Here is a 16,543-nt window from a genome sequence, read left to right as displayed (position 1 = left end):
TTAATTAATTGCCGCTGCCTCGTCAGCGGAGCGGCCGACATGACGTATACGTGACATTTGAGATATGTTCAGCCGCTTAATGTGCGACATTTTGTTTGTTTTGCAGCCGTGCTGTTGCTCTTCTGCTAACAACTTTCGACAATCATCAGTAGCTGCTTTGCATATTTGTGCATATTTGAGCCCGGCAGTCGGCCGCATAATGATGCGGCAGTTGCAGCGTTGTCAAATGACTTGCGTAAATTTATCGTAAATGCCATCAGCTGAGGTTGAGGCTGAGCTGGGCTCCTCCGCGGATATTCGTCAGTCTGTCAGTCAGTCAGCCATTCAGTCACTCAGTCGGTCAGTTCGTCAGCTCCTCAGCCCGGTCGAGCTGGCCAATTGTGCGCGGTTGCCAAGGTTTTCTAATCCTCGTTAATCCCTTAAACTGCCTTGCTGCACTGATAAAAAACTTTTTTTTGTTTTTATAAAATTCCCAGATAGTGTCGGTTAGAAAACAATTTAGTTGTACAAAATTCTAACAGGCATACGCGTCGTATGAGTTTTTTTCAAGGAAACTTGAAGACAAATTAAACATTACAAAGTCATAAGCCAAAGTTTAAGTTTTAGTTTTGGAATACCAAAATTAAAATGAACACTATTAGTGCATATAATTTTATTTTCATTTAAAATTTTAGCGTCTTTTAAATATTGTTCACATATAACTATAGTAATTAATATTACAAATAAATTCGGGTAAGTATTTTTTTTACTTCTAGAACTCTGAAGTTTAGTTTTTAACAAATTAGAATAGTATATAGACTAGATCTTATAATAAATAGATTTTTGAAATAATGTTGATATTTTTTTAGTTTTGAAATATATGGAAATAAGGTATGCCTTATATATATTTTTCGGAAAAAAATATTTTTTTAAAGAAATATAGAATTTTTGAAGTGTTCTAGCAAAGTTCTTGTAGCTGCACATAAATTTGGCTCTGATTGTGGTCTTTGTTACAGCAGCGTCTTTCTGCCGCTCCGCTCAGATGATATGCTAATGAAATTCAGGCCGAGAACCATCCGATGTTCCTTGGCCTGAACGATCGAGCCAGTCTCAACTATGGACTTGGCGTGTTAACGGTCTATGTCGTTTGACACATTTAATTGGAAGTCAATTGGCCGGGCCCGGAGTGATTGCTGAGGTGGCAATTGGCGCTGCCACAAAGGTGGTGCTAATATCTGGGAAATGTAAAACCAGTTAATCACTGAATCGATCAAGGAAGTCAATGTGGCTATCACATCAACGCATTTGAATTGCAAATGGAAAAGTGGAGCAAAGGAAGCTGCCAGCTCTGAATTAGTTCGCTTAGGATTAACGTTGAAGAATTCGAAAGGTTTTCTTAGTGTAGTTAAACTATTTTGTTTCAATAATACAAGGATTTACCATTTTTTATTAATTTGATGAAAATGATAAATCATCATAACAATTATAAACACTTTTTTAGAATTTGTTTTTTAATGATAAAAAAAACCTGTTAGCTGATACATTTTTCAATGCAATAGCCAATAAAATAAATTGCATATTTCGACCGAAGCATTCCGAATACTGCCGATGAAAAAATGCCAAAACCGAAGTGCTCGCATAACACCCAAAGGACCTAAAAGGCGGCGACAACGGCGCTCCACTCGCCGAAAGAGTCGGAGACAAAGACACACATTTGCGACATTCGGTGGAGAGTCGGGAGCCCGGGCCTCTGTCTCATTGTCATGCCCGGCTTATTGATTGGAATACAATGGATCCTTAAAGTGTGCTTACAAGCGCCGTAACTCAAACAAATTGCAGCGCCCAAACGCCTGACTCAAATGGACGGCGGCAACAGCAACAACACGGCAGCAACATCGGCAGCAGCAACAGCAACATCAGCAGCAACAGCAACATCGAAGACGACAACGACACTGATCAACAGGCGCGGCGACGTGGATGTGGATGCGTCGAATTTTCGAGCAGGGACAGTGGCGTAGGCGGGGAGGGGCCAACTGAATGCGTTTTACATGATGCCTACACGACAGGACAGGAGCGGCCAGTCGGCCAGTCCTAACAAGATAAGCCCCAGCCCACAGCACAGTGGGACAAAATTACAGAAATGTACACAGAGAGAATTATTCAAGTAATTTGTACTCAAATTGAGTATTTTTGTACTCAAAAATTCAGCATGAACAAAAATTCTCACATTGAGTGCAAAATAGTCACTTTCAGTACAAATTTCTCAAAAAATTTGTACTTAAATTGAGTACATATGTGCTCTTTTTTGAACAATTTTCCTCAATATGAGTACAAACTGCACTCATCTTAAGAAATAATTTAGCTTGAATTTTGGAAACGAGTATCCCCTTTTCTAGTACTGAGAAATTTCCAGCGCTCAAAGTGAGAAACAGTTCTTGAGTACATCCTCAAATTGAGAATACAAATAATCAATTTCAGAACGTCATAATTTTCTCTGTGTATGATCCAACCAAAATATATTTTAATTAAAAGTGTTCCACTACATAAATAATAATAATCTAATGCATATTAGCTAGCATTTGCAGAATCAGAAAATTAAAATGATAATTAATTTTTAACTGGTACTCGTAGGTAGTAAGTTAACTGATAAAATAGGGTATAGAATTTTGACAACTAGTTTTACAATGAAGTCGGGAGAGCTGCCTTTAAATAGTTTAGAACAACCTTTACTCAAATTTTTAAAATCAAAATGGAAAGGAACTACAAAAAGAATCCTATGCGAATTAAATGCTACCAACAAAAGCAATATTTAAAAATTATTGAATATTTTTTCAAGTTTTAAAATAATTATTGCCTGTATATCTGGGTTTTTCTGCTTTGCTATTTAAGTCTGAAAAAATATTTCATTCATCCAATAATATTTTTAAATATCTTTATTTTCGATGCTACTGCTCTTTCCCATAAATTCGACCTAATCCCGGAGTTCTCGAACCACTGTGCCCCCGAGTGATTGTTTGGTTCTGTGCCCGCCTCCCGGCCTCCTTAAATTATTCCAAGCTCGCCTCGGTAAGGCACTGGACACAGAAAAGCAGACACGGACCAGAGGCGCTACTGACGCGCTTATGTTAAATTTACCAAACAACCGATTTGTATGCAATTTTGCGATCGAGATGACTCCGAGGGCGGTGGCGGTGGGGCGCGATCCGGCTGAAATCCAAGTCCCAGCGAGACATCATGACGTCGCGGATTTGCAGGGTCGGTGGCCAGGTCCCAGTTCCTCCCCCTGATCCTCCTTATCCCCCTGGAACCCAGTCCCCATCCCAATCCCAGTTGCATTGCCATTGTCTGAGTCTGCGCCGCCGTCGCGAAGTCTAGTTTATTGGCGCGACTTTTTATTTGCATTCGAAATGTTTGCCTCTTTTCTGCTGTTTTTTATTTCAGGCTTTGTTTTTGTTCGCGGCTGCTGGCTGCACGTGATGAATGCGACGTGAACTGCCCCGCTGGTTAGGCCTGTTTACAGTGGGAAAAAAGGTTCCAAGTAAGCAATTACTTGAAGTAAACAAAATTTTGTCGGCACAGCTATACTTACTTTATTATTATCTACCTATTTTAAATACCCTCATAGTTAATTCTTAAATTATTTTTTGTCGTTGAGTGCTTTCTAAGACACCATTTAAAATAGAAATCAAATAAACTTGGGCTATAAAAAGTTTCAGATCTGTTTTAGCCACAAGCTAAAATTTGAGATTACAAAAAAATCAACATTCAGATAAGGGTCAACATTCTGAAGAGGGATATTCTTTGTTAAATATTAAATTTAAAAAAATTATGTTTGTGGGAAAAAGTTTCCCCATTTTAAAACAATAAATCACCATAAATAAATTAAATATTTATTTTCAAATCCCTAAACTTTCTTTCAGTGAGCCTTGCATGCCCGGTCGGCCACACAATCGCCATAAGTTTTGGCCGCTCTGCAATTATTTGCGGAATTCCTTTTGGAATATATATTGACTCGGACTGGAGTGCCCGGCCAGACTGACCAACTCGGCCGGGAGACTCTCCTCCGAGCATGTCTTCTCCCAAAGCCGGACTCTTCACTTCGACTAGCTGTGACAGCCCATACAAGGAAGCCCAGCCAGCAATCGTAAATGTTGCCAAGTTCTGTTGCATGTTGCCTGTTGCCTGTTGCTCGTGTTGCTGTTGTCGCTTTTCTGACTGCGACTGTGACTTTGAGTGCTCTGTGGATCGGAATCTAAATTTGAATACGACTCCGGCGTTTTTGGTTTCTGGCCAGGCCTTTACTTTGTTCTTCTGCTAATTTGTCAGGGAGTCTCATGGCTGCATTCCCTTGCTGTTAAATATTCAAAACTAAATTAGTTATCTCACAGAATTAGCAATCCCTAATAATCAACCTTTCAATTCAATTTACTTTCAACTTTCAAAGAGCTATGCATTACTTCATTATTTTTATGAGCCTCCCACCTTTATTATAATGCGGCTCATTAAAAATAATTATCCAGTTGGCATTTAAGCTAACAAGCTGTTCAGCCAACAATCTCGAGAAAAACAATCGCAGATCAAGCCACTCATAATTCCGGCAACAAGTCGATTCAATCATACACACAAGATGGCCAATTCGAGACAAAACCCCGCATTAGCACCCATTGCCAGAGCCAATCTTTGAGTACGGAAAGCTAACAAAGCCCCGCACCCACATATCGGTGGGTAGTTGGGTTCTACCCACCGACTTATAAGGCCAATTGCACAACAGCCCCGAGTGTCAAATTAGGCAAACAGCAGACTGGGCCCAATGCAAACTCGGAAACCCGCAACTCGAATCGAATCAAATCAAATCAAATGCTCGTTGCAAATTGCATTGCGCTCACTCGCTGTCGGGCTGCTAATTTTCTGCGAATCGCGCTCCGGCTGGATAAATCCCCCCCAGAAAAGGATCGAAGATATATGGTGGTTCTGGCGCTGGATTTGCATGTGGGTGGTCAGCAAATTGCCGGAACGTGAGCACAATTTTTAAATTAACGGCCCAAAAGTGGTTAGAACGGCAGCAGCAACGGTTCAGAATCGTTTGCAACGGGGAGCGGAGGCAGTGGTGCCTCCGGGGCACATTCCTGGCACAAAACTGTTGCAATTAATTGCATAAAAGTTCTAAATTGTCAGCCAGCCCCTGCCCCAACCAGCCCCCACCCACTGCACAGTACTTCCAATGGCGTCTTGGACAAATTTTGCAACTGCAACCACAAAGCGCCGCATTATCGAAGACGCATCGCACAGTGGTTGGTGTTCTTATAAGATATATTTACGGATACCACCTTTAAATTGTAACCTGAGGTTAAAACATAGGTTATCTTAATACCTTAAGTAAAATCTGTGGCTGTGGAGGCAAGGTTTTTTAACACTATTTTGAAATATGTTTTTAACTAACTGTTAGGGGTGCTGTAAAACTAGATTTTAAAATGGGAAAACATATGGTATTTTGTTTTTTAGGTCCAATTTTAGCTTAACCTAAAGGCGAGAAACGGGGTCATTTCAAAAATCGAATCATGAGTCATTTTTAATTATTAACAATTATTATTGTTTAAGCTTGTATTAATTAAATTCCATTAACTTTTTCCATTTATTATGACTGGTTTGTTTAAGGGTGTATTATAAACATTTTTTATTTAATACTACTATTTTTGGGCCTTATCCCGTACATTTGGTATTTAATCTTCAGTATTTTGTATGCTAAAGCTTAAGAAGTAGTATAAAATAATCGAAAACTAACCAGATCCATTAGGTTCCCTCCACCACTGTGCAGATCGGCGGTTCCGTCGTCATGGTCGTGCCTTTCAGTTCGAAACGTGATCGATAGACGGACTACCACTGGCAGTCCGTCGAGAACTGCAAATTGGCCTCTCGCCGTTTGCCGTTTGCCGTTGCTGTTGCCAAATGTTTGGCCTTAGTCAAATTATGTTCTTTGGCCCGTTTGATAATGAAACTGCAAATCGAAGTTGGGTTCCCTCGCTTCGGGACTGGCTCTCTGAGGCCCCTCAAATTGTTTGCTCACACCGTCCCGGAGCAACGCTAATGATTACGTGTTATCGTGTTGTAATTTTACACAGGGCCCTAATGATGAGTCTCGGTTCGGATCGGATCGTATAGGATGGGATACGAAAGGATAGGGCGACTTGCCCTGCCCCCACATTCACTTCCACATCCACATCCATCTCCATCTGAGAACGATCGGATCGAATCGATCTGGCTCCGGGTTAGACACTAACTGGGCTCATCATGGAGCGTTAACAAGCTCATTTTTCTAAACTTGACGTGCTGAGTCCACCAACCATCCAACTAGAGATCCACTTAGGCAAAAGATCTTTGCAGATTATCGGACGCAGCGACTTGGCCAATTACTTGGCCACTTTCGGACGTTCCCAACCGGTGGGATCATAAATTGTTTATAATGGCATGGAGTGCGTTATGTCCTGGCACTTGGCCAAAATCGATATATGATGGGTTTAATATGTAAAGTATGTAAACAAAGAAGAATTCCATTTAATCAGATTGGAGATTGATTGTTTAGTAGGATTAAAAATGGATGGAAATACCTGAACTTTTCTTTATTTAGAGGCAGGATCTAGCTATTAACATCTGAGCATTTATTTGGTAGTATTTTAGTAATCATATTTTAAGACTAAACGTTTACCAACTGGAATTATTAATAAGTAATAGATTGCTTTGTTCCATAAAATAAAAAACATAATTAAAAATACTCAAGTATTTAGTGTTTCATTTTTATATGCTTACAAATTTGACATTTTCTTGAAAACATACTTTTCGACCTTTTACCCAAAAAGTATGCAACGTAAAGTAGAGCAATTCCTATCAGATTTTATGGTGTGTTCCGATTGGAATCTATATAACCATAATTATGGACAAAACGATCCCACAAACAAACACCCACGACAAATTTAGATGGGCTGACATAACCGGCATTGATTGCATATGGGCCACAATGGTGAACAGAAATTCAAAGACAAAACGCTTTCCAGCTAAATCAGATGGGGAAACGATGGTATAGGAATCCACGAAGATCTTGGAGAGCATATTAAATTGAATTTTTATGTTCTCACAGCCCGGGAAAATCATGTGCCAGGCCATAAAAGTCAAGGATCGTCTCGGTTCAGATCGGTGCAGTTGGGATCCGTTGAGTGTGTGGGTTAATAAATAGCCCCAGAAGCGGTGGGCAACGGGGCAGGAGCGGGTTAAGAGCGGCCCTGGATCTGGATGGTGCGGTAAATTATGGTTATTTAAATAAACAGCACACGATTTGATTTGGCGGCCCAAAAGTGTTGCCAGCGCGCCTCCGAAATTGGAAGAGCGACGCGTCGACGTCTGGAAATTATGTTGTAGTTGGGCCCGATCACCGATCACCATGCGGCAGGATAGTTGCTCCTCCGATGATGATGATGATGATGATAATGGTGATGATGCTCCGCCGCTCCGGACGGAAAGGGGGTTGTGCCATCAACTCTTGATTGAGTAACGCCCCAGAACTGGCGTCTAATTACGAGTTCCAGGAGTTGGCGGACTGGCAGCCCCGATCTGGCAGCATCATTAGCTGATGTGCGGTATTGACCCGGCCTAATCGGCGATAAGACTCGTGATAAGCAAACACGCATAAGGCTAAATGTGCCTGGATGTTGCACAGAGCGTGATTCCTTTGCAGAAAATATAATAATACTACTAAAAATACTAAGCTAAAACAGCTTTTTTGAAATTTTCCATATTAGGTTTTCAGAGGTCCTTATTTTATAATGGTAATTTATTTATATTTACTGAAAATTTTAAAAATTATGTTAGATTACATCGTTTTCTTTTCAACATAACATAGGTCTATGAATTAGTCTTAGGTACTAACAGATAATACTTATATTTAAATTTAACATCCTAAGGATAATACTCATAATATAAATACTCTACTTGGTAGGACTTCAGTGATCTATACCATCAAGTTATGCACACATATCTTAAATTAAGATTACAATTTAGAGATATTTTAATTAATCAGATTAGAACGTCAAACTCAAAATGTATTTACTATTGCAATATTTAATATAATTTTTTCCTGTGTGCCTGTTGGTGTGACCTTTTCCCGATTTGTGAACTGTTCGGTTCTGAAATAAAGTGAACTGACCATCGCGTCCAGCGATTCTCGTTGGCGTTGCGGTGTTTTGTTTATTTTGAGGCTATAATTTAAGCGGGTAATTGCACGCTGGCGGCCAGAATTTGTAACTAAACTGCAAATTAGCAGCCAATTCCCAGGCCGATTAATAACCATAATTATTGGCTCAAGCGCTGACGAGCGAACGTCTCGAGTCTCGAGGATGAGGATGCGGATCTCGATGAGGAGGCTGCTGCCCTACCCGCAAGTTGCACTTGGCCAAGGCCTGGGCTTTCAGCCGATTCAGCTGGCCCTCAATTGCCAAGTCGTGATACACCCAGGCGCATATGGGGTGCACTCATAAAAATTAAGAAATCTTTCCATAAAAAAAATGTATACAGCGTAGAATGTTTTTTTTAGTGTACCTTCTCTTAAATTTATTATTGAAGAAATGTTTTTTTTTGACTTATAAAACAAAATGGAACTCATAAACAACTAGATATTTGTGAGCCTGATTACGTAAGCTTGAGTATATTTAAGTAAAATATTCAGTTTATTTTTGTCAGAGAAAATCGAAAATGTTCGCCCATATGCTTACATGTTCTTTTATTTTTAACAGTAGGAAAAATGAAAATATTTACAAAGGTTTGCAATATAAATAAATTTATAGTAAAGTTTAAACTTAAAAATATAAAATATAATGCGTTGTGTGTGAATGCGTTTAATAAAAATATTGAATAAAGAAAATATTACCTTCACAAGACTTTTGTTTTAATATTTTATGACTTTTTGTAGGTTTAATTTGTAAAAATGCAAGGTACAACTTTTGTAATTGCTTAACGTTTTCGCCCACTTTTATTTTAACACACATTTTAGAGGACTTTGAATGCCAGTTTTGTTAAGTGCTGAATCCCAAGCTCTGTCTCCGTTTCAGTGTTGCTCCTTGACTTCCCCGCGCCACCCGGCAGCAATTTAAATAGTGAGCGCCTGGCTTAATTACATAAAACAGGCAACACGAGAGGATCGGAGATCGGGATATATACCAACTCATATACATGTATATATATTCCCTAGCCGGCGGCGCAGTCGTCAAGTCTGGAGCTGGGCTCTGGACCACGACCACGACCTGGACCTGGGCCACTTTTGATGGACATGTGTCTAATGAAGCGGCCTAATTAATGTGCATAGCTGACGCGAGAGTCTCTTCCCCATCCAGTATGCAAATGGATTGGCCTGAAAAAAGGGTAACTGAACGGACGCAGAGTGTTGAAAGCCTTGAGTGGTCAAATTCGGATGGGCCAACAAATTACCGGCATTATACTAAAGCAGGCCGGACAAATTAATAAATGTCGATACCCAATTAAACTGTCCGAATATAATGCACGCTATAAATTTGGGAGAGAGGCCAGAACGAATAGAGACATCCACTATCCAATTATCGATGCGAATGATTAACTGCGCGAGGTCAACGGCAAAGAAACGAAGAAAAATGCTGGATTGAAAATAATTGCACAGCCATCGAACAGAAAAACCGAAAAGCGAGGAGGAACCAGTGGGATTCTGTAATATGTGCATAGGTCTCTGCAAACAGAGCTGAACTAAAGAATATCATAAATCAAAAAGTAGTTTAAATTGTAACGGGCAATACTCGTCGCTCGAAAACTGCACTCCTATCGATTGCTTTACGATGTTTTTGATATTTTCAAAGGTTGGTATCTATAATAATATTACAGTTTTGTATATATTTTTTAAGTAAGAAACCTTACACACTTTAAGCTCCAAAAAATAAAAATAAAAATATTTTTACATTACCGTAGAGTAAAACGATCAAGGCCACACGCATTTTTTCATTTGTAAGAAACAGTTAAGAACTTAAAAGGCATTTTATCAACAAGCTTTTATATTATTGTCACTTATCGATAGGCTCACTCTTATTTAAATTTCGCGCGCACATTTCGTTTTGCCTAGTGGAAATGCAGTATTCAAAAATACCATTTTTTCGTCAATTTTGCAGAGAATACCAATATACCAAGCTGATAACATTTATCGCGCACGAAAATATTGTTCAAATAGCCGACTTATCGGAACCTTGCAATGGCTTTATCAATATAATTGCCTTTGATAATTATACGTTAATCGTATGCAAATGCTATCTTTTAATAACCAAAAATTGAGATTTGTTGCGACTGGGAATACGCTTAACCTTTCAACGGTTTTCCGGCAATCGCTTGACAATTCCTTTGCGACCAGAACCCCTACCACTAATTATCGCATGCCTCATCCTTATTCGACGCATCCAGGAGTATATTTAAACTCCTATTGATCCTCTTTTGTGCTTATGTAGAGTAAGTGTAAAATATCGTAAAGTACATGTCGGATTGGGTTTGTATTTACATTTTGTGCGATAATGTACATGCTCACAGTTATAAATAGCAAACCAGACAATTTAAAAACAATTTTGATTAAAAAAAAATATAATATATATAAATTATAAGCCTTCTAAATATCGATTGGTTGCGTTTTATAAAAATTTAAAACCGATCTCGATAATTGCAGTCAAGTAATCGATGTTTAGCAACGTTCTGTTAAAACAGCTGATCGTGCATGCCTGAGAACAAATTTGGAAAATTTGGAAATTCAGCTGGAATGGCAAATTTGGAAATGAAAATTAGTCACCACATGGTCAATACCGGCGACTTAGTAGGAGCGATTGGACTTCCTGCAAGCGAAGTCTTCGATCTTCATCCTTGATGTTTGCCCGCTGATAAAGATAGAGGAGCTAGACCAAGTGGTCCGGGAAGACATTGGCATCCTGGATGATGAATTGCTGTTCGTACAGCATGCGATCTTTGGTGAGGGCAACGTAACCCAACCTAGTCATGGGGAGCTATTAGAGGTCGTTCTTTGTTCCTTATGTTTGCCTGATGTTTTACTAACGTAAATGTCTGCATGTACAGAAAGTCGTGAAGGATGTCTTAGTTTGCAGGCGTAGCTGGATCGTCATCGAGAATGTAGACCGACTGATCCCCAATGGTATCATGAAAACGAAAGAGGAAAGAAGGTTTTTCCAACGCTGATGGATGTTCTGAAAAAGCAACCGCCCAGGAGCCACGAGCCGATCAGCCTCTAAACTTCCATTAGCTATGGGTCCAATCTCTCCAAGATGGGTCCAATTATGGCCGAAACGGAAGCTTCAAATGTGTTTGAGCCAGATGAGCTGCTGCAAAACAAGATGGCCTTGGAGACCCAAAACATCTCCATGGGCAAGACGTTCTATAAAGCGTTTTTTCTTGTTTTAAACTACTTTTGTGAAAAATATTGGATGGCTAACAGCTGGTCTCAACTGGATGACGTAGCAGCCAGTTTCTGTTGGCCCTCGCAGCGAATACACACATACAATGCCAGGGCTGCAATAAACAGCTGATTGCTGAGTCAATTCTGGGATTGTATTATTAAAAAACTGAGCTGTAAAACCTTTGTATTATACCTAGAAAATGTCCACTGAAATGGCGCATCGGATGAGGGCGATGAAATGCCCGACGGACGAACTGTCCCTAACGAACAGGGCCATTGTGAATGGTTCCGATTTCACGGAGGAGGTCAAGTGAGTGGTCTTTGGATTTCGGTTTTCACCGCGACTACGTGGGCGGATTTTCACGCTTTTCAACACCGCCTTCCCCCAACACTCCCCAGATATGTGGACATCTCGCCGGGACCGGGGCTGCACTACATCTTTGCGCTGGAGAAGATCACCGGGGCGGAACTGCCGCCCGGCCACGTCGGATTCTCGCTCGTCCAGCGGAAGTGGGCCACGCTCTCCATCAACCAGGAAATAGACGTCCGGGCCTACCGATTCGACGCCAGTGCAGACCTCATAACACTCGTGTCCTTCGAGACGGACTTCCTGCAGAAGAAGACCACCACGCAGGAGCCCTACGACTCGGACGAGATGGCCAAGGAGTTCCTCATGCAGTTCGCCGGATTGCCCCTGACCGTCGGACAAACCCTGGTCTTCCAGGTAGGGTAATCTGATATCAATAGTATGGGGGAACTGTAGAGTTACTCCCCTTAAAAAAATGTATGTTTTAAAATCTCTCAGAAAATAGGACGGTGTAGGTTAGAAAGTAAATGATCTAAAGTATCGCTTTAGATCTGCTATCATAATTTCAGGATAGGATTCTATTTTCTTTAAGAGGGAGAGTCCTTTGAGGAAAGTACTCTACCGCTTAGAAATGCCAGAATCACAGTTCTTAAAAAAGTTTAGGATCGGATACCATAATCTAGTAATTGCTATGATAGCTGCACCTGTTTTTTATTCATAAAATTTTGTTAACTATTTACTTAATCACTTTTATGACGAAATAACATTTTGAAACTCATCTGTTATTATACTTGTCAGTTTTGTACATAGCTATGCATGTATCTTACTGACTTATAGAATGACTGGGGATGCTGAGTCATATATCTTTTTAGTAAGTAATGGCCTAATTGACACCGTGATGCAATCTTCTGAGTTAGACCCCTAACAAATTCGAATGAGTATATATTATACGAACCGAGATTTAGAACGTATGCGCTGTACACATCGAGAAAGCATTTGGCTCAATGCCATATAGGTATTTTATGGAATGTGATTGGTAGACTTTTCAAGAACCAAATATTTTATGTTAGCCATATTATTTTCAATTTTTTACCAATAAAATTTTGGTTTCTGTTGGGGTTCCGCTTGTTATAAATGATTCTAACTTTGTAATTTTTACATGTCCCCTACTATCCCTTTTATATCCCTATCCTAAGGTGTTTTCTAATAAATGTGTTTACTGCCTTACAGTTCAAAGACAAGAAGTTCCTGGGCCTCGCAGTGAAAACCCTGGAGGCGGTGGATCCCCGAACGGTGGGGGATACTCTCCCAAAGACCCGGAACGTCAGGTTCGGTCGCATCCTTGGCAACACAGTGGTGCACTTCGAGAAGGCCGAGAACTCCGTCCTAAATCTGCAGGGCCGCTCCAAGGGTAAGATTGTGCGGCAGTCGATCATAAATCCGGACTGGGACTTTGGCAAGATGGGCATTGGTGGCTTGGACAAGGAGTTCAATGCGATCTTTCGACGCGCCTTCGCCTCTCGCGTTTTCCCGCCGGAATTGGTGGAGCAGCTCGGAATCAAACACGTGAAGGGTATCCTTTTGTACGGACCACCCGGCACGGGTAAAACCCTGATGGCCCGGCAAATAGGAACCATGCTGAATGCCCGCGAACCCAAGATTGTGAACGGGCCGCAGATCCTTGACAAGTACGTGGGCGAGTCGGAGGCCAATATCCGGCGCCTGTTTGCCGATGCCGAGGAGGAGGAGAAGCGTTTGGGGCCGAACAGTGGCCTTCACATCATCATCTTCGACGAGATCGATGCCATCTGCAAGGCTCGTGGCTCGGTGGCGGGCAATAGTGGTGTCCACGACACGGTCGTCAATCAACTGCTGGCCAAGATCGACGGCGTGGAGCAGCTGAACAATATCCTGGTGATAGGAATGACCAACAGGCGGGACATGATCGACGAGGCGCTGCTGCGACCGGGTCGCTTGGAAGTTCAAATGGAGATCAGCTTGCCCAACGAGCAGGGACGCGTTCAGATCCTCAACATCCATACCAAACGGATGCGGGACTTCAACAAGATAGCCAGCGATGTGGACAACATCGAGATTGCAGCCAGGACAAAGAATTTCAGTGGCGCTGAACTGGAGGGACTGGTCAGGGCGGCCCAATCCACGGCTATGAACCGATTAATAAAGGCGGATTCAAAGGTAGGGTTCTTATACATATGTAGGTTTACAAATGCATGGTAATTGAGGTTACAAGAAGTTCGGATACGGAGTATGTCACGTCGCGTACGAATCATAAGGTTACAATTATTAGATATATTTATTAATTTCAGTTGTATCTTCGTTTACCGTTTCGGTTCTCGCGTTTGTATAAGTTCGGTTGCGGTAAGCTAAGGAATCAATCCAAAAGACGTATACTGTTCGGTCGGATACCAAGTGAAAAGTTATAATGGTTAAATGAATTGATTATCAATACATATCTTATATAATTTCCTTTTGTTTAAAATTTTAGGTTCATGTGGATCCCGAGGCTATGGAGAAGTTGAGAGTAACCCGTGCCGATTTCCTACACGCTTTGGACAACGACATCAAGCCCGCTTTTGGAGCCGCCCAGGAAATGTTAGAGAATCTACTGGCGCGCGGCATTATAAACTGGGGTCCACCGGTCAATGACATCCTGGAGGATGGAATGCTGTCCGTGCAACAGGCGAAGGCCACTGAAGGCTCTGGACTAGTGTCTGTTCTCATCGAAGGGGCCCCCAACTCTGGCAAATCAGCACTGGCCGCCAATCTGGCCAAAATGAGCGATTTCCCGTTTGTCAAGGTCTGTTCCCCGGAGGATATGGTGGGATTCACGGAGTCTGCCAAGTGCCTGCACATCCGCAAGATCTTCGACGACGCCTATCGCTCCACGTTGAGCTGCATTGTGGTCGACAATGTGGAGAGATTGCTGGATTACGGCCCGATCGGACCCAGGTACTCCAATCTCACGCTGCAGGCCCTACTGGTGCTGCTAAAGAAGCAGCCGCCCAAGGGTCGAAAACTGCTTATCCTGTGCACTTCCAGCCGAAAAGATGTCCTCGAAGAGATGGAAATGCTTCCGGCTTTTACGTCCGTGTTGCATGTGTCCAATCTCTCGAACCCCGAGCATGTGCTCGCCGTGCTGGAGGACTCGGATTTTTTCAGTGCCGAGGAGCTGCAGAATATTGCCAGAAAAATGGCCGGCAAACGGGTGTGCATCGGTATCAAGAAGCTGCTGGCCCTAATCGACATGATCCGTCAATCGGAACCCCACCAACGGGTTATCAAGTTCCTCAGCAAAATGGAGGAGGAGGGCGGACTGGAGTTGGTGGCCAGATCGCACTAGCTACCGCCCATCTCCGAGCTGCGGTTGTCCATTGTGGAGCTCCACGACGCCTTCTAATTCACTTACATTCCATTTTCAAACATTTAGGGTGGTTCGATTTGATTGACAGGAAAATTAAGGGTAGATACCTATACTTGCAATGGTATAACTGCCTTAGTTTTACCAGAATGTTTGGAAAAATCAGTAAAAATCAAAGGCTCGACTTTGCTGTTCTTTTTATTTTAAGGATCTAAATCAGTTCTCTTACGCAATGGTAGTTTAATGTTTAATAGTGACGAAACCGATAAAAAAATAGTAAGATATAACATTTTCAAGGATTTTTCCTTGCTTCAAATTTGTTTCTTATTTGATTTAATCATAATGGATAAAATTCTATACTTCCAAGGAACTTTTAAATTAGTTGATTTCAAACTTATTTGACTGAATCGGCGATTCACTGAAGTGAAGTATGAAGTCAATTAATTGTATGGGTTTTTCTAGATGTGTCTAATTTTATTTCTATTAAATATGCATAAATCCTCAATTAAAATACTTTTTATTAAAAAACAAGACTTAAAACAGAAGACAACACTGACGTATAAGCGTTCATAATTATTTTAATCGAGGTATAATACACTTATGTTTCACTAAAAATTAACAAAGCGCACAACCTACCCGTAACTGAAGACCAATTTGTAAGATATAATCAGATAATTGATAAGTTTTCAACTTTTACGGAACCAACGAACTTTTAAAACTCGCATTAGCGACCATGTACGCACAGATTTACAATAACAATTTTTTACAAACAGTTTGAATTTTTACAGTTTTTAAGATAAATGCATTTACCATGCTAATAGAAACCGATACAAAACAGGAACTGAAAACAGATAACTAAATACCAAGCCGACGAGTGGCACACAAGATAGAAAAATATGAAACTAAAAATCGGTCTATGAAGAAACTTAATAGATTAAAGAAACTTTCATGAAAAAGACGTATTTTCACACTGATCCAAAATGTGTAGGTACATTACAAATCGTTGAATTTACAGTTCGTCGTCTAAATAGGGATGTAAATGAATTTGATACAAACAAATTTTAAATCCCAAACATCTAAGTAAATGAAGTCTGTCAACATTTTCTTTACATCCCTAAGCAAGATCACATTAGGTTTCAAAACTAGCTGAATGAGGTTTATGTCTCGACTATGAAATGTGGAATCTGATCAAAGCTTTTTTTAAACAACGATGCAAACTGAAATTATGAAATGTGTGGGTTATTTGTAAATGTAATTTTATGGAAAAATATTGTGTATTTAAAAAAAAAATAAGCACAATGATGTATGTAAAAGTTACAAATAAATGGAGTTTACATAAAATGTATATTTTTTAACAATCTTGTCTAATTGGGAATATGACCAAAACTTCAATTTATGTTAATGTTCGTTTCAGGACTAAAGT

The 16,543-nt window shown here is 40.7% G+C and overlaps 1 protein-coding gene across 1 annotated transcript; it reads left to right on the top strand.

The window, feature by feature from the left end:
• The first annotated feature begins 10,760 nt into the window (after nucleotides 1-10,760).
• On the top strand, nucleotides 10,761-15,665 carry LOC119560348 (vesicle-fusing ATPase 2). The gene is made up of 5 exons (XM_037873746.1): nucleotides 10,761-11,036; nucleotides 11,098-11,744; nucleotides 11,834-12,158; nucleotides 12,972-13,937; nucleotides 14,248-15,665. The coding sequence occupies exons 2-5, from the start codon at nucleotides 11,635-11,637 to the stop codon at nucleotides 15,100-15,102; spliced, it is 2,256 nt and encodes a 751-aa protein (XP_037729674.1). The 5' UTR covers nucleotides 10,761-11,036; nucleotides 11,098-11,634; the 3' UTR covers nucleotides 15,103-15,665.
• The last annotated feature ends 878 nt before the right edge of the window (nucleotides 15,666-16,543 follow it).

This window comes from Drosophila subpulchrella, unplaced genomic scaffold (assembly GCF_014743375.2).
Source record: "Drosophila subpulchrella strain 33 F10 #4 breed RU33 unplaced genomic scaffold, RU_Dsub_v1.1 Primary Assembly Seq354, whole genome shotgun sequence".
Taxonomy (NCBI): domain Eukaryota; kingdom Metazoa; phylum Arthropoda; class Insecta; order Diptera; family Drosophilidae; genus Drosophila; species Drosophila subpulchrella.
Note: the sequence above shows the minus strand (reverse complement) of the source record. Positions and strands in the feature narration are given on the sequence as shown.